Source organism: Coffea arabica, chromosome 4c (genome assembly GCF_036785885.1).
Source record: "Coffea arabica cultivar ET-39 chromosome 4c, Coffea Arabica ET-39 HiFi, whole genome shotgun sequence".
NCBI lineage: Eukaryota > Viridiplantae > Streptophyta > Magnoliopsida > Gentianales > Rubiaceae > Coffea > Coffea arabica.
In genome coordinates this window covers 50,293,435-50,312,114 of record NC_092316.1, presented here as the reverse complement: position 1 = coordinate 50,312,114, position 18,680 = coordinate 50,293,435, and the positions used below count along the sequence as shown (strand labels likewise).

At 33.5% G+C, this 18,680-nt stretch overlaps 1 protein-coding gene across 1 annotated transcript; it reads right to left on the bottom strand.

Annotated features, from left to right (window-relative positions):
• Positions 1-3,419: 3,419 nt before the first annotated feature.
• On the bottom strand, positions 3,420-9,258 carry LOC113740330 (NAP1-related protein 1-like). The gene is made up of 10 exons (XM_027267932.2): positions 9,005-9,258; positions 7,745-7,867; positions 7,600-7,650; positions 7,337-7,408; positions 7,141-7,254; positions 6,999-7,060; positions 6,167-6,230; positions 5,990-6,046; positions 5,810-5,854; positions 3,420-3,851 (listed from the first exon to the last, which is right to left on the bottom strand). Exons 1-10 carry the CDS (start codon positions 9,146-9,148, stop codon positions 3,771-3,773), a joined length of 813 nt encoding a protein of 270 aa, XP_027123733.1. The 5' UTR covers positions 9,149-9,258; the 3' UTR covers positions 3,420-3,770.
• Positions 9,259-18,680: the final 9,422 nt, after the last annotated feature.

Sequence of the window (18,680 nt, the reverse complement as noted above, 5' to 3'; positions counted from 1 at the left end):
GTCAATGCCTCCATAATTTCCTTCTTTACAGACCTATTTCTACCGCCTGTTTAGCACGATTCCTCCATTTTCTTTGTTGGTTGTTTTACACATATCAAACCAATTTCTTCCTGATTGAAAGGGGATTTTTAAAAGGGGCATTTAGACATTGTGTGAATATGAGTGAAAAATTAATAAATTTTTTTAAACGCATGTATATATCTATTTGATTTCACTTGAGTAGTACAAATAACATGTAATATATTTCTATTTGATTTCTTTAGGCAAAATCAAATAGAGATATATTACATGTCATTTGTACTGTTTAGATGAAATCAAATAGATATATATATATATATATATATATATTATTTTTTAAAAAAAAAACTATTCACACATATGATCAATGGGGGATGAAAAAATCTATTGTGAAAAATGTGAAGGATGGAAAAATTCATTTTATAAAATATAAGGGATGAAAAAATTCATTTTGTGATATATGAGGGACTATAAATCAAATTATATAAAATTTGATTTGATAATTTTGCTCTTATAAATGATCACGTGCAAGGCACGTAGTAAATTCCAACTAAAAACTAGTTGAAAATCAAGGTAGAGAGCAAATTTGATCCATGTGAATTTGTAAGGGATATAAAATTATACTTTTAAAAGTGAGGAATGAAAAAAGTCATTTTGCAAAATGTGAGAAATGTTTTAAACGATTTTCCCTTTAATTTATAACCACAGCTTAACGATTTTGGCATCCAACTCCATTTTTTAGTACATAACTAGGAAAGAAGTGCTCACGCATCATGCGGGTGTTTGGTGCATGTGATTAAAAAAGATTTTTTATGGAACAAATAATAATACATTCTAGAAAAAAATAGTCATCAAATATGACAAAACTAATAATAGTACATTCTAATTGCAACACACACTTGTACACCTTACTTTATTAATGTTTTTACAATTTTACCAATTTCAAAAGGCCCTTACAGATGTCAATTAAAAATTGCCCAAGAGCAGATATAAGTTGTTTCAGAGAAAGGAATGTCCTCCAACAGTTGGTTATAGCAATGTGTCTTTGTGTTAATTGCACAACAAAAGTCACACTTCAATCAAATGTGTTTATTGTACTATTTCCGTAATTACACCAACACATCAACTTATATGAGTTGTACTCGATGCAAAAACTGTTGCGCAAAATAATTTCATATTCCAAAAATACCCAAAAGTCTCTTTAAATCAAAGCTTTAAATGTACCAAAACGAGGACATTTCGGTAAATATATTCAAACACATGTTGCCTTCAATTGTACTAAAAGTTTTAAAAAAAACTACGTAACATTTCACATTTTCAAAAAATTCCTATCCATACTGTTGAAATTCAAACCCCTCATTTGATCAAAACTCATTCTTATATAATATAAGGAAATGTTCAAAAAATGTTACAGTGTTCAAGAACAGTGTTAAGATCAATCGTCCCTGCCTCACGTCTGTTCTTCTCATCCTGAGTAAGGATGAATCTGGATATTGGCAATTCTTGAAATCTGTACCTCCTGTTTGCGCACAAGTATACCTGGCAATTATGCCCAAAACCCAACAACCCATCCAACCCACCCACTAATTTCAAATGTTGGGTTGGGTAATTTGGGTGTTGGGTCAATTTTGGATTGGGTAATAAAAACCCAAATATATTTTGGGCGAATTGGGTATTTGTGTTGGGTACCCATTACCCAACTTCCACTTTCATTTGACAGAGATGTAAAACTTGTTCTTATACTATTGTCTTCTCTAGTTTGTGCAAATTATAAATATTACTATCCAGATTTCTGGTTAGCATCAAATTTGACTCTCAAGCGGATTAAAGTTTTTCTTGAATAAGAGAATAATAATTTAAGTCTTGGCATTCTTCATTAAACTTTTACTAGAATTATCTTTCATGTTACACTATGAATTAGGTGACACCCATAACAAGGATCATAGGAATGGCCAACTAATCGTGAAGGATATATGGCATATTATGGAGTATAACACAAAAATGTTGAACGGAGGATCAAATGCCAAATTCTACTCATGATATATTCAAAATAAATTTCAGATGCAAATTTGGAAGTTATCTTTTAGGATGCAACATGATTCATTTTGTGTTTATTTCTAATTTCTAATTTCTCCATTTTACAACGGCTCAAATGTGTTATCATGCATGATTCTTTTGTATTTATTTTTTGGGTCAAAATTTCAGTTTATAACTTTCTTTAAAGTGTGATTGGGTCCAAGTAGTTTAAACAGTTAGTATGTGTGTGTATTTGTGAAAGTATATTAGTGTGTATTTTAGTGTGTTTGTATGTGTAAAAATAACGTATTTCAAAAGAACTTAAAAAGTGAGTGTGTGTTTGTATCTGTGAGTGTTTTAGTGTGTGAAAATATATCTATCTATGTGAAAATGTATTTATGTTTGTGAAATTTTTTTTTTTTTGTATGTGAAAATATATTTGAGAGAGTTTATGTATCAAAATCTATTATTTAATATATTGGATCATATTTGGATCATGGGTTTGAGATAACCCAATATGACCCAACCCAAAATTAACTCAACCTAATATTGGACGGATTGGGTGTAATCCATTTAAATGAAAACCCAACATCAACCCGTCCAAAACCCGCCCAACCCGTCCAATATGACCCAATCCAAAATTAACCCAACCCAAAATTAACCCAATCTAATATTGGGCGGATTAGGTATAATCCATTTAAATGAAAACCGAACATCAACCCGCCCAACCTGTCCAATTGCCAGGTATACGCACAAGTTGCCAGAGACAAGGTAGAAATGTGAGAAAAAAATAGGATAATGCTCAGCCCGGATATACTTCTTTCTTCTTTTGTCAATATTTGGCTAGATATTATACTGGAAAAGATCATATGACAGAACTGCCAAGTTCTAATGGACAAGAACACTACCATGAGAATCATCCTCAAGCTGGGTATGGTATACTCGAATATTTTGCTTTCATGACGAACCAAAGTAAAATAATAATGGTCAGATAATAATTGGTTGTCACGTAATCATAACTGATAATGAGAAGATTTTGGCACATCATATTCCACTGTTTCTTCAATTTATTTGTCTGTTTCTTCTTGTCCTGTCCTGAGTAAGGTACGAATCTAAATGTTCCAAGATGCTCAAAATCTGCACCTTGTACTGATGCTTACACACAAAGTTGCCAGACAAGATTAGAAATGTGTGAAAAATTGGATGCTGCTCAACTGGTGTAACCATAATTTTTAGAGACTACATTATTTACTTCACTATACTTCTGTTGTCATAATTGGTCAGATCAATAATTGGTTGTTGAATTATAACTGATAATGAGAAGATTTTGGCTGTTCTAAAAGTTGGACTTCAGATCTGATAAGATGCCCAAGACACTTTAACCCTGTTTTGAAGCTGATCTATATTTAACAAGGTCATATAAGTTAGTCAAACTAAAATCTATTACATCCTCCCAAGCCAAAAGAATCTAGCATATAGCATGTCCAGGATGACAAAGCCATAACTTTAACTCTATAGAACATGAAAAAGAAGACGGTGAACTAAAAAGATCCACTCAGACTAAAGGTGAACAGGTCAAAGAACCACTAGTTGTAAAAACTAGAGTCCATTAAAGGCAGCAATCACCACTCTGCACCTTGTGTTCCTTGCAAAAGTAAAATCACCGCCAGACATCACTGGCAAACAAGTATCACAACCTAGGGACCTGCATCTGCATATTGAGTGACCTGATTGGCCTAATCCTCATCACCATTTTCATCTTCTTCATCATCATCTGGTTCATCGTCATCATCTTCCGTGTCATCACTACCCTTCTCCTGCAAAGGACCAATTCGTTAGATGTTGCAACAAAATCCGTAATATGCCTAGCTAGAAAACGGTTCTGGGAATGAATCACTGTATCTGATCCCCAAAAAGAATTGGACAAACAATACACTCCGTTTGCATGATTCTGAAGCGCATTTCTACCTCTTCAGCATATGTATGTACTGTAGCTAAGAGTGTAGCACGCACATTTGCAATCCAGAGTATATATTCTTTTACTCAAAATGCTCAACTCTTTACTAAAGTAGAGTTCACTAGATTAGCCAGTGCATTCTAAGTGGTACAAGGGTCAGGTATTAGAAATTGAAAAGCGACTTCCTTAACTAATATAAACAACCACATTAGCACTTCTGTTTCATCACTCTGACATTCTTATTCTTCCATATGTGCACTCTCACACTCATCTGTTTGAACAGGCAGGACTTTGCAGCCACTCACTCTCTGATCCACTCTCCTCTCTTCCCTCCCACTCTGATCTGTCCTCCTCCCCTCAATCTATATTCTTAGTCCTCGCAACAAAGAGTTCAATAAATTAACAAAATTAACCGGAAACTTTCGCATTGCATCAAATACTAGTCAGCTACATAGGCTAGCCAACATGTAATAAAATAATCATGTGTCTGACACTTAAAGGACAATAATATCATTGGTAGCACCAGACATGAAGAAACAAATCTCTGCATTATCATGTGAAGATCTTCTTCATGATTATCTCAGCATTACAGAAGCTCAGCCAAAATTTTTTAGGATTACTAGTAGTATTAGCCAAGCATGCTGCCATCAGAAGGGATGTACAAAAAGATTATCTCACTGTCCACATCCAATAGAGTAAAATGGACATCAAAGCCCTTGCGCAGAGTCCCAAACATCATATGGCAGATTAAAACAGAATGTAACAGTAATCTACAAATCCAGTACTAGCCCAGTCTAAATAAGTAAAAATGCATAAAAAGAATAGGATAACAGAGATGAGATTACAAGTCAAAACAAAGTAAGTTCGAATTGCATAGAAATTTATGCTAACATAATCATCTAGCAGTACATTTTTGAAAGAAAATATCTACTTGCCAAACCAACCAATTGCAGAATCATGATACATTCTTTTAACGCATTTGGTTAGTGTCAAGTGCAGAGGCCAAAAAGATTTCAACCAGAGAATAAAAAAGCTAGAAGACACAAGAATTATTGTAATGAAAAGGATTGCTCCAACAAAACAACAGAAAGAAATAATAATAATAGGAGGGGAGGGGAGATTAGCGAGTAGGGGGAAACAGAGAGAGCATTAGATCAGAGAGTAAGAAATGAAAAGAGAGAATGCTATTGAAGAGTTTAAGCCTGCAAAAAGTTAACAGGAGAGTGAGTCCAGAGTGATGAGAGGGCTTTGTCATCATCATTTTCTAAACTCAGCAACATCACTTGAGTACACCTTAGCAGTTGATACTCCAGGTAGTGAAAGCTTATATTTTCCTAATAGGTCCTTGAACCACATTTCTGAATTTTCCATTAAAAGATATTTCACTCCAAGAAAGGGGGAGAAAAGCTACAAACTCATCTTATTTTTAATAGATATGTAAATTTTCTGTCCCCCATAAGCACCCTACTCCTTAAATGCACATAATTTAACTTTGCAAGACTTCAGCGTAGTCCAAGAACAATTGGGATTTAGATATCAACATGTAACATGCTTGATTTGACTTGATTATTGTTGCAAGCAAAACAGTAATTCTGTCAAAGCAAGTCAAAGGGGATACCAATTAAACATGCTACTTTAAACATATTAGTCCTTCCCCAAAATAGGATTCAGCTAGAAAGAAAAGATAAGCGAGACAAAGACCTAAAATTATTAAGGGAATCAATAAACCAGACTAAGACCTAAAATGATTAAGAGAATCAATTATGTATATATAAACCACCCAAGCTTTCTTAAACACTATAAGGCAAATAAGTTTACCTCATCATCACCTTCTTCGTCATCAAAATCCTCTTCATCAGCATCCTATGCCAAAATCAAAGAACATTAATTAAGATACAATGCAAAAAGGAGGGAAAAAGTAGGAGGAGCAAGAGCTAACACTTCATGATTAAACCTCAACTTAATATCAAATGAAAAAAGAGAGAAAAGTGCATTTACAGTGTGAAAGTAAGTCAGGGGGTTGGGCCATAAGTCATCCTTAATTATCTCAGCAATCTGTCAAAACGGGTTTGCAAATTAAAAATAGAAGAGTTGCACTGCAAGTTATTGAAAGCAAGAAAGCAACATAGACATATGATCTTAAATTCTCAGACACCATGAAAGAATAGAGTGTACCTCATCATGAATGTCATCCAATTCATCATCTTTTTGCTCGTTTCCACTGAACCAACTAAAGAAGCTGCATCCAAATCATTAAAAGACACAAATTTAAGCGTACAAGTAGATTTGATGCCATTCACTACTTGCTATGAATTTAAAAAGTCCAACTATAGACTACAAAAAGAAGAAATGCTTGTTTTGTTCATCATTTTGCACCTCATGACTACATTGATGCATGAAATGAAATGCAGCATAAAAAAGCATCATCAAAACAGATTTGATTAGAGCAAGCAGAAGACAAGAGCAAATTAAGAAAAACGAACTCGAATTTAATAAAGTCCGAAAGATATTTTAGCATTCAATCAGGCTCGTGGAAGAATATTGTAATTAAACTCAAACAACGCTAATTAAAGTTTGCTCTCTACCCATCTTAGTAACCTAAGACAACAGGTTAATGCATACGGGATATGTTTTGGACACCGTCAACTTGCCCAAGAAACAAAAGTTACATTTTCACATCCTACCATTACTTATACATAAACAATAGAGTAAAATCTCAAAAATAACAAATATTTGGACCCTTCTAATTAAGGCATGGGCACAGATAAAAACAAGATGTTGAAACAAAACAAGTCTTTTAACAAAATATACCAGCATGTAAAACATGGGTGGTCTAAACAAGGTTTATTGATAGTTACTTAAAATTTCAAACACTCAATCAAGTTCACTAGAAACTTTATCACCTTGAATAAAAGCACATGTGGCAAGACTTTTTTAAAAAGCAAATGAATTGCACCAAACTTCAATATCTAGAAGTGAATTTACATACAATACCAATAATACCAACCTTTCGTCAGCATGCACTCTCTTGTTACCTTTCTTCTCATTAGCTACTCCGTTAGGAAGGCCCTTCACAAAATCAACAAAACCATCTTAGACAAACAAATTAAGCCATAAAAACCTTAAAGGCAGAAAAACAAGAGATCTACCATTCCCTCTTTCCATTTAATTGAAGTTGCAGTGACTTTCGTAGTTCCTTCATCGAGGAAGGTAAAAGTCTTTGTAAGCTTTTTATCTTCAAAATAAGGATTTGGACTGAAGTTCTGGAGCAAAATATAGAACACTTAAGAACAAATTTTTGTAAATGAATATGCTTCCAACAAAAGAGAGGAACTATAAACTCACAAACGTAATAGAGTAACCCGATTTCACATCTTTAGAATCTTCAACTTCAATTGAACTCAGATGCTTGAAAATCTACCATGAAAGGGGGAAGTTACAAACTTGGTTAATCAAATATCAAAATTTGACAAGTCACTCTATCAGCAGCTATGTCCTAAAAGATTAACCTCATAATTCACCAAAGGCTAAAAAATAGGGAAAAATATGCACATTCTGAAAAGGGATAACATATTATCTCTAGGGATGCATGGAAGTGAAACTCAAACCTTTTGGTCTTCTTCAGTTAAAAGTTCACCCAAAGCAGGATGACTCATAAACTGCAATAAGCAATAAGACAGGTCAACTGACCATAAGATACTTGAGAAATGCAGTTTCAATGACTAAATGAAGCAAGCTGAGGGAATCACTAACAGCAGTTAACCAGAAGTCTGGAATAGATTTGACAATTTCAGTTCTCTTATCATATATGGGCTTTCGCTTTTCATTGAACTCCTGTTCTATCTCCAAGACCTTATCACTTGCTTCCTCGTTGATCTGAAAGCAAAAGCCAAAGTAACAAACACTTAATCTAACAAGAATTTGGATGCCTGTAGTCTATTAAAGCCATTAAAATAAGTTAAATGAGAAGATAAAAGGTTCACTGCAATAAAATAAAGTCAATATGCCTAAAAAAGCTTAATGCATTATTGTTTAGGATTCTAATCCCATCTTACCAAAGGGAAAACAACTAGCAAAAAGAAAATCTCTCCATGTAAACTCTTAACCACTCTGTTTTGAGTTCAAAATACATGTTGTTGAAGCAGAAAGTCATAATTCAGATCTCAAAAATCAGTTTAATGCAAAAAAAAAATGGTTTCAGGAAAAGATATAACAAGTAAAAAAAGAAGAGGGCAACATAATCAAGTGGTAAAGATGCCTATCATCGATATCCAACGGCGCGACTTGAATGCAAATTCTCATCTGTTTAGAAAGTTGACTTCTATAAAAAGGGGCAGAATTAATACTAAACCCACTGCTGTAAGAAATCAGAAGCACTTTCCAGTACAAGCTTAACAAAAGTAACTGGAAAAACGAATTCTGTTAGCAAACTGCCGTTTTTCTAATAAATTTAAATGATAGTGAACTCATTCCTAGGAGCACCCAGATCACAATCAGTTTCACAGCTAAGGAAATCTGAATCTACTCATTAATAAAAGCTGGACGAGGAACACCCAAAAATCAAAAGTTTAATCGCTAACTATCATATTCTCACAAATTAATTTCATTAAGGGGGCAGAACCAATAGTAAACTAACTACTAATAAGAACCCAGTACAAAATCAGTCCCAAAAGTCACCAGAAAAAACCAATGTACATAGTAATACAAGCTCAACCATGAACATCTAAAACTAAAGACCTTATACTATAATTATTTAGAACAAATTAACAAAATTGAGCCACTCATTTCGTCTACAACAATAGTTCATTAAATGAAGAACACTCCAACAAAAAGAAGCTAATAAAAATTTAATCTTTTGTCCCAAAAAAAAGTTACTAAAAAAAAAGACCCACCTTTTATCCCTTCTAATTTCCCTTGTTTACTTGATAAAATAACAGAAATAAAAATCATAAGCCCATAAAATATTCTTAAAAAGGGGAAAAAAAGGGTAAAAGGAGCGAAATAAAAAATTACCTTCTCGAGGTCATCCTGGATCTCTTGCAACTTTTCAATGGAGAGAACGAGCTCTCCATCAATGGGGTCTGAGTTGTTGTTGTTGTTGTTTTCATCATCTCCTTTTTCAGCAATTTTCTGCTTTTTACCTTTGTCAGCAACCATTTTTCCTCTTTTATTTCTTTTTCTGCTCTGCAGCGCTCTCTAAAACCCTCCTACCGCTTCTCTGTTTGTTTTGTGAAATGTTAGATAGCCTTAAACCCTAAAACCCTTTTGGGTTTTTATATGACACTGGCTTTGGTTCGGTCTGATTGGTGCCGCTTGTTTGGGTTTCGGTTCTGGTTCGGCTAGCTTTTTGGTTGGTTGAGACTTGAGAGCATTGCATAACGAGTCTATTTGGATAAGAGATTATTTGCAAAAATTTATCCAAAATAATACTCCCTCCATCCCGAAAAGTTTGTCACTTTTCGGGAACTGGAGTATTTTTCAATAGTATGCAAAAAGAAGAGATATTCATTTGCACTTTCTAAATTGTCCTTGCCAAGTTGCCCAAACTTTGCCCATAAGTGGTGTGGTGAAGTTATACAAATGATTTATGCAAACAAGTCAACAATCTGGGCCCACTACATTATTAAAGCTACACTAAGTCTTTGCTTATGTTGTACTGCACGCGCTAGCAAACATCCACTAGCACCAATCACGCACTTTAAAGTGCGTCCCGATCTTATGAAAACTTGTGTTAGACCCACATATTTAAATGTAGTACTTAAAGGGTAAAATAAGAAAAGGAGAAAAATTCATTTGTCATTTTAGACATATGACAAACATTTTGGGACAGACTAAAATGGAAAGCATGACAGTTTCAATGGGACGAAGGGAGTACTGTATAATGTAATGCATGTAAGATAAAAGGTAATTAAGTACAAGGTTTCGAATTCAAATTCTCCCACTTACGCTCAAAAAAATTATCTAGCTATATGGAGCTCAATGAATAAATTGAGTTGTGCTGTAGTAACAATATTTAGGGATAACAATTAGGACGGGTGCCATCGCAAGGGGTTGATGGGGGTTGGGACAGGGCAGGGCAAGGGTAACATTTTCCCCTCACTCGCTACAAAATGGTGCGGGGGATGAGGGAATATACCCCCGCCCTATTCCCAGCCCCATCACTCGTCTATTTATATATATATATATATATTATAATTATATATAGCATATTTAATATTATTAGTTATAATAATTATATTACTAGTTATAAATAGTAGATTATGTATATGTAATATACTTAATATTATTAGTTATACTAATAGTTATATATTTATACTAATACAAATTATTGATTAGTTATACTAATACATTTATACTAAATTACTAGTAATTACACTTTTTTACTAATTGTACATTTATTCTATTATACATTTTTTACTAATTATACTTTTATACTAAATTATTAATTATATTTTTTTATTAATTATATATATATTTTTTACCAATTATAAGCTTTTTTCCCCCTGTCTGCGAGGAAAGTGAGATGGAGGAGCGGGTGACAGGAGGTGGGGCAAGGGCCATGGAATGCTTGGGCAACTGGGCAGGGTTCCCGCCCCGTTGCCATTCCTAACAATACTTTTTTCATGAGTCCAAATTAAATTTGTCTTCAACATGATATATTGAGCTTTAAGTATAGGATGTTTGTTTCTAGAAAAATTAATAATCACTAGCATCACAAATAAAGAAATAAAACAAACATTGGATCATATAAGTGGCACATGTAACATGTTACAAGTAAACATTACTCAATTTAATATTTTTGCTCTTATAAAATTATCATGTGCGGTTGTCGCAACAGTTTAAAGTGAAAAGTGATTCAATACTGAATTTTGGACCAAATTGGTGCGTTTAAATTTTGTGAAAAACATATGTGTAACATTTAAATGTTAAAAAAAAGGAAAACTTGCAGAAACCTCCCCTGAGGTTTCTGACACTAGCATTCACCTCCTCTCTGGTTTAAGAAATAACATGCAGCACCCTTGAACTTAATGAATATGTTGCAGATTCAGTCCAGGCAGGAAAATGTCTCATTAAAAAATTATTTTAAAGAGTGAGATGAGAAATTTGTGCCAAATTTGCCCTTAATCTTGTTTGGCAAGTAGTATTAGCAAGGGAAGGACAAAGGTATTAAGGATCAAGAAAGTTCAGGGGGTGTAAATGCAAACCATTTCCAAGCAACCTGCAACAGCTTCTTTACCGAGGGAAACCAACGGCTAGATAACAGCTAAATGTGCAGTTTGTTGCACCAGCTTATAAAGGATGGTCTTGATACATGAAACTCTATATTAGCAAAACAATGAGTTGTTTGTTTCCAACTCAAAACACAGCCGGTTTGATTGACATCAGTTTGGTAGCTTGAGGTGAAATATTGCAGCAAACAGTATGCAGTCTTCCAGCCACAAGAGAGCATCATGGAACTCCCAACATCTTTCACGATAAGGAACAAATATAGCACCTGCAATCAAAAGGCAACATTGAAGATCTTTGAGACTGAAAAGAACCCGAACAAGTTATATTTTTGTTGTGCATAATGCAAGTACTTCCAGTGGTATGAGGGTCTTAAAGAAAAAGAGGTCAGTAGTAGAAGAATTGACACCAATTCTGTTCTGCAATCTCAACAATAGCTACAAAGGTCTATGGCAATGCAAAGGGAAATGCCAATTGTAGTGGCAAGTGTAGCAGCTATAAATGTAGCAGTCAACATACTTTTCATCATCAATCTCATACTTGTTGCTGTGTATGTTTTCATCCATATTGTAAAGCCAATACGATGATGTGCAGGTTCAAATGTACATATCTAAATATAAGATGTTGCTACAGTTCAAATTGGTGTTGCAAGACATAGGAGAGGAAAAGTGGAACATCATGTATGCAGCACCATTTCTAGTTTACATTATAATGCAACCAATTAAGTTTAAATCTACTGTCATAAGTACAAAATCCACTTCATCTAACAATACTTGCAAAAACAGATACGAAAAGCAGTTGCATTAATACAAAAATGCATAAAAAAAATCCATTACTACAAAAGAGTATTAGAACAATCCATTAATACAAAAGCATAACTGAGAAATCCACTAGTTTCAAAACACCATCTGCTGCAATAACTTATAACATATGGTGAGGATTACAAAGACCTATCAGCTCAAATATATATCTGCAACAGTCATATACAAAACATTTGTATCTATTGACCTAATTAATAGCACACTACTAAGTTGAAACTCAAGCAGTAAGCAGTAAGCAGAAAATTGCAGAGTATGCATCAGAGTTGCATACTAAAACTGCTGCTGCTGCTGACATTTGTTGACTGCAGTGTTGTAGTTGCATTGATTGAGAAAGATGCAGCTGTAGCAACTTGAGATGCTACAATTTGCTGGACTGGAGGAGGTTCCAGAGTTTGAGTGACCTGAGTAGTTGTATTTGCAACAGTTCCCTTGCTACTCCTTCTAGCAGTTGCTCCAGTATTGCACAATGGCCTTTCTCTCTGCACAATCACAGAGATTGAACCTTATACTCAAACATTATCCTGAAGCATGTATAAAATGCAGTCATTCGAATGAACCTTTTTCTTTGAAGCAATTGTTGTGGTCTGAATCTACTGTTGTATATTTATAGTTCCAAGTTGATTTGGAGAAGAAGGATTGCTTCCTTGGCTTAAGTATAGAACAAGCACATTGCCAGAGATATGATCCCAGCAGTAAACATAGACAAGTAGTATTAGATATTAGAAGGTTTTAAATGTTACAATCCTGATAATACTTCAAAAAAAATTTTACCCAAAGAGTAGCTCCTGATAGGTCTATGTTTACAGTCTCTCTTCCTGGTTTGCCTTTTCTATAGCTCAATTGTTAGGGAATAAGCTAACATTAGTGTATTTTATTTGTTTTCATTATTATTTTCAGTAGCAAATTGACCACATATAAGACCTGTTGACCGGGAGTTGTGTTGCCATTCTTCTTCTAGACAGGTGCTCTTTGGCATGACCTCTTGTTGTGACCAAAAGAGCCACAGTTTCCACACTTGAATCTGCTCAACCTTTTTGGTTATGATGCAGATTGTCTTTCATCATGTTCCCTACTCTTGTTCACCTTGGTCTATTTGGAGCTCTCCTCAAAGGAGAAGGCAAAATTATTGAAGGCGTAACATGTGGCAAAGATGGCCACATCTTCTCATCAGGAATTGGATGAATCATACTTGCATATGTCTTTAAGTATATATCTCTTGAGAACCAATGATCACAGTAGGACTCCAGCTTCTGTCTCTTGTAGATAATCCTAATGCAGCATGTTTACAAGGAAGTCCTGAAATTTGAAAAGGTCCACAATCACAACTTTTAGCTGGTAAATTGACCATGTAAGACCTACTCATATCCCCCACTTCAACTATGTCATCACTTGCCATAGTGAGTTGACATTGTATTAATGCTTGTCCTATTTTTTGCAGTTTATCCACTATCTTTGGGGTGACAGCAATGGTTAGTGCGCACCATTTCTAATATCTCTTGTGCATGTTCTTCATGAACTTCTTCCTAAGCCCCTCAACCAGTGTCAAGATAGGTTTCTCTCTTAGCTCACCTACCCATGCAGTAAAGTACTCAGTGCAATTATTTGTGACACGATCACACTTAATTCCAGTATGAAAGGTATATCTACACCAAGTTATTTTGGAAATTTTCTCCAAATATTTCAAACTACTATGTTTAGCTCCTTTATGCTAGCCATGGCTTCATTATGCCCTGCAATGTCAAAGTTTTTTGCTGCTCTCCAAAACAGGTTATTGAGCAAAATACTAGGAAATTGAGTTTAAAATTGTTGTAGATGTGCCTACAACAATGCCTTCCACTAGTAACAGGCAGTATCTCTTCATAAGCAAGATTCAAGCCCTGAAATGAAAACCAAAAAAATTATATTGTTACACTGATGACTGACAGAATCAGAACTGAACAAAACTATTGCAAAATTAATGTACCTTTAGCCTATCACTCATAAAGGTTAAAGGAACATTCTCTCTAAATGACCCAAAGAACTCCTCAAAGTAATGAAAAAATCAACTCCAGGTTTCTTTATTTTCACACTCAGTCAAAGCAAATGCAATAGGAAAAATGTTATTGTTAGCATCTAAAGTAACTGCTGTGAGAAGTACACCACCAAAGAGACCTTTCAAAAAACATCCATTAAAACCAATAAAAGGTATATAGCCTTTAACAAATCCACTTCTTTGAGTTTTGAAACTAACAAATATTCTTAGAAATCTAGACTCAACAAAGAGAGTAGGCCTATCATAGTGTATTTTGTAGATACTGTGTGGATTGTATTTCCTGAGGAGTTCTGCATACTTTGGCAATTTGGTGTAGGATTCACTATGATTGCCTTCAATCTCATTCCTTGCTTTTGAAAGTGCTCTATAAATCTGCCATTTGCTTGGATGCATACCATATTTAATCATCTCTGCTTCTACTCCTTTGGTGGACATGTTAGGGTGAATTCTCATGACTGGTACTAGTTTCTTTGCAATCCACTCAGTTGTAGTTTCTATGTTCTTCCTATCCATCACACATGTGTGTTCACCTTGGTAAGATTTAATCATAAAGGTGATGGAATCTGCTACTGGTGATGCATGAATTCTCCATTTGCATCCTTCAATACTACAAATAGCAGTTACTCTACTATTTTCATTCTTCACTCTCACAATAGGAAATCTTTTATGAATTACATAGTCCTTTAAAACTGCTATAAATGCATCAACATTAGTGAACAGCTGACCTTTCTTAAACTCTATGTCTCCTTTTGGATTGTACGTCCACATTTTTTATTTCAGAGCTTGCTGAATGAGGTCACATTCTTCCTCATTTTCAGAATCAGGAACAATATCACCCTCCTAATTGTCATCAAAATCAGAAAAAAAACATGTCAGCATTCTCACTACCTGCCAGAGACATACTATCAACATCTATGCCCTCCTCATTGTCACTATCCACGTTGTGCAACCAGCTTGAATCAGAGCTGGAATCATTATATTCACCTTCAAAATCATCAACCTCAACAACATATACATTGTCTTTTCCTATTTTTCCTAAGTTCAGATAGGTATTATGACCATTGTCAACCTCAAAATTAGTTTGATCATTAGGAATAACATCCATATCCAGCATATGCACATTAATCACCATTACAGACTTATGCATTTTGAACATTTCACTAACACTATCATCATCTATAATATCAAACATGCGACCTGTCTTAGGAATTAGGCACCTCATGTGTATTAACTTATTCAGATGCCCAGGGACTTGACTGAATACCTTCTCGGCAATATCAAACAGCAAGTTAATGTAACAGTAACCAATTGGATCGACATTTGGAATTCTCACTTGTTTCCCCTCATAGTGGACAGATATGTCATAACCAGGAAGAAGAGCCATCCTAAGTTTCAAAAGTGACAGTTATTGAGCAAAGAGAAAATCACAACACCTTACAATTGTACTAAAATGTTCAATATTTGTATCATAGACCAGTCATGAACTCAGACAATGACCAATATACCCTGTTTATACAAGAGCTGTGAAGATCAAAACAAATCATGATACATCATCCATTGATAACCATGTCTTAAACAACTGGAATAGCAGAGCAACAAGTCTTAAACAACTGGAATAGTAGAGCAGCAAGTCTTAAACAACTAAAATAACATTACATTCATATGCCATTGATCATTACCGACATATTCAAATCATGATGCAAGAGCTAACATACATTCACTGCAGTCAGGTTTTGCCTTATTATCATACAAGAGCTAACATGCAAATTCTGTGCCTTCAAGTGACAACATCAGAAATAATTTACCTGTACAGCTGTGATTCTTGCAAATTAACTGCAGTAGATGCTCAGATTTTGGTTCCTTTCTACTGCCTATTGTGCTTCCTCTCTTGCGAATATAAAACCTCTCATAAACTAAACAAAAACTCCAGCTTCTTCTCTTATATTTCCTTTCCTCAATGATCACAATTTTATGAGTCACAACACTCTCTTATGGAGCAAGTAGACAGCTTGTCACCTCAAGAGCTGTCAAAACACGAATTGGCGCCAATTCATGGCGCCATCTTCCTCCTCCATTGGCGCCTTATGGTTGCCTCTACAAATAATGCTTAAACATGCTTCAAGTCTGATCAAACAAGGACGGACTCTTAAGTACTTTAGTTAGTTAGTTAATTAGTTTAATTAGTTTAACACGCAAATAGTTTAATTAGTTTAATAAAGGATTTGTTTGTTTTGATAAAAATAATTAAACCTTTCATTTGGTAACATGAAAATAATTGGGGTAGCCAAATAAATTCACACACTTTTACCTTAACAATAGGCCCCAACTTTTTTTAGGGGAGGTCAGTGCTATTTCAAATATTATAAGGGAGGTAAGTGCTAGTGTCAGAAATCTCAGGGGAGATTTTTGCAATTATCCCTAAAAAAAAGGGAAAAAACTTTGGGATAATTTCAGAAACCTCCCTTGAGCTTTCTAACAATTTCACTCGACTTCCCTCAGGTTTAAAAAAGTACACTTATCTCTCTTGGTATAGTAAAATATCTATAATGCTCTCCACTTGGTAGAAATTTTAAATTTAAAGTAGTAAATTTACAAAACCCAAAAAAAAATCTATTTTATTTTTGTATCTTGTCTATTTTCATTCCTTTCTTTTTTAGTTAATATATCCTTTTTTTTATTATCTTCGATTTTGTGGATATTAGCAAATTAAAATTATAAAATCAATAGACGAAGCAGCTTATGTGTTAAATTAGAAAGAAATGAAGAGACTTGTAGTGATAGAGAAATAAATAATGAAATTGATGATTGAAATAGGAAGAAGAACTAAAGATGTTGAATTTGTCATATTTTGTTTGTTGTTAAGAAATTTTTTTTATAAAATGTCAATAATTACATAAGAATTTCTTTCATTGGATTCGAAATTTTTTATTATGATTTTATTGTGAAAGTAGAATTTATTCTCTATTTTTAAGATATTAATATTTTTAAGACCATAAAAGGGTTATAATAACCGTTCTAAGTCAGATTAATTTGTATTGAAAAGGTATTTGAGTATTGGTATTTAATTTTGGGGTATAAAATTGGTTGTCAATGGGGTTTGTGTGTGTGTGTATTTTTTTTTTTTTTTTTTACGTAGCAAGTATTGATATTGTACATGTAGGTTGAGATCCTTTGGACGACTATTTGGTTTTAAAACTTATGCTTAGATGGTTGTTAGGGATTAAATTTGTTGATTTGTGCAAAGTGTGGAAGAAAATAATTGAGTATACTATATTTTTCTTTGTTTAAAGGGCAATTTAGAAATTTTGTGAGAAAATCTATATTGTTGGACCTATATTGTTATTAAACAGTAAAAATAGGGGAGGTATATGTAATTTTTAAAACTTGGGGAGAGCTCTCGATAATTGTTAAAAACCTCGGGCGAGGTTTGTGAAATTATCCCAAAAATTTGAAAAACACTAATGGTAATTGTGAGGGAAGGTTTTCTTGCATCTTTCTCACAAAAAAAAAAAAAAAAAAAGTCGTTTCTTGGGCTGCTGCTGCAGGTGGTTTGTTACTTAGTAGTTTGCTTTAGGGATAATTGCAGAAACCTCCCTTGAGGTTTCTGACACTTGCACTGACCTCCCTTAAATTTACTAATTCTTTACAAATTCAGTCCAAACGATTAAAATTTTATTTTAGGGAGTGAAATTAGAATTTTGTACCAGATTTGTCATTTGTGCTACATGTCTAATGAATGACAAAGTACTACAAATCAATTAACAATTAATAAAGTTTAAGGGGTATAGTTTATGGGCACATACGCATTACCCATTTAAAATACTTGCTCTTTATGGATATTTTATTTTCAAACATTTAATTTACGATATATATCAATGTTTGTAAGTAAAATTCAAAAAGTGTTACAGTAATATTCTTACAAAAAGGAAATCAGTAGGTTATCTATTTAATATAAATTAAATATTTTTTTTAAAAAAAGAAATGACCCATAAAGTATTAATTTTTTATGACTTTCACCCATTAGATAAGTAAAGTATTGTTTCTTTATGGGTATTTTATTCTGAATCATTAATTTATGTTAAATACATAAATGTTTGTAACTAAAATTGAAAAAGTGTTACATTAATATTTTTACGGTAGGAAAACTGGTAGGTTTTGTGTTTAACAAAAATTAATTATTTGATAATACAAAGATTTGTATTTAGTCTCAAATATTTAATTTTTGTTAAATACAAAATCTACCAGTTTCCCTTTCGTAAAAATATTAATATAACACTTTTTCAATTTTAGTTACAAATATTTATGTATTTAACATAAATTAAATGATTCAAAATAAAATGCCCATAAAGAGCCTATACTTTACTCATCTAATGGATGAAAACCATAAAGAATTAATACTTTATGGGCTATTTCTTTTTTTTTAATATTTAATTTATATTAAATAGATAACCTACCGATTTCTTTTTTGTAAGAATATTACTGTAACACTTTTTGAATTTTACTTACAAACATTGATATGTTTATCATAAATTAAAAGTTTGAAAGTAAAATATCCATAAAGAACCGGTATTTTAAATGGGTAATGCGTATTTGCCTATAAACTACACCC

Bases quoted from the DNA above. Each gene is read 5' to 3' on its own strand.
- LOC113740330 (XM_027267932.2), bottom strand. From the start codon at position 9,148: ATGGTTGCTGACAAAGGTAAAAAGCAGAAAATTGCTGAAAAAGGAGAT. The intron at 7,868-9,004 runs GTAATTTTTTAT...TTTTGCTTTCAG, and splicing joins TCCAGGATGACCTCGAGAAG to ATCAACGAGGAAGCAAGTGA. The intron at 7,651-7,744 runs GTTAGTGATTCC...TGCTTATTGCAG, and splicing joins CAGACTTCTGGTTAACTGCT to TTTATGAGTCATCCTGCTTT.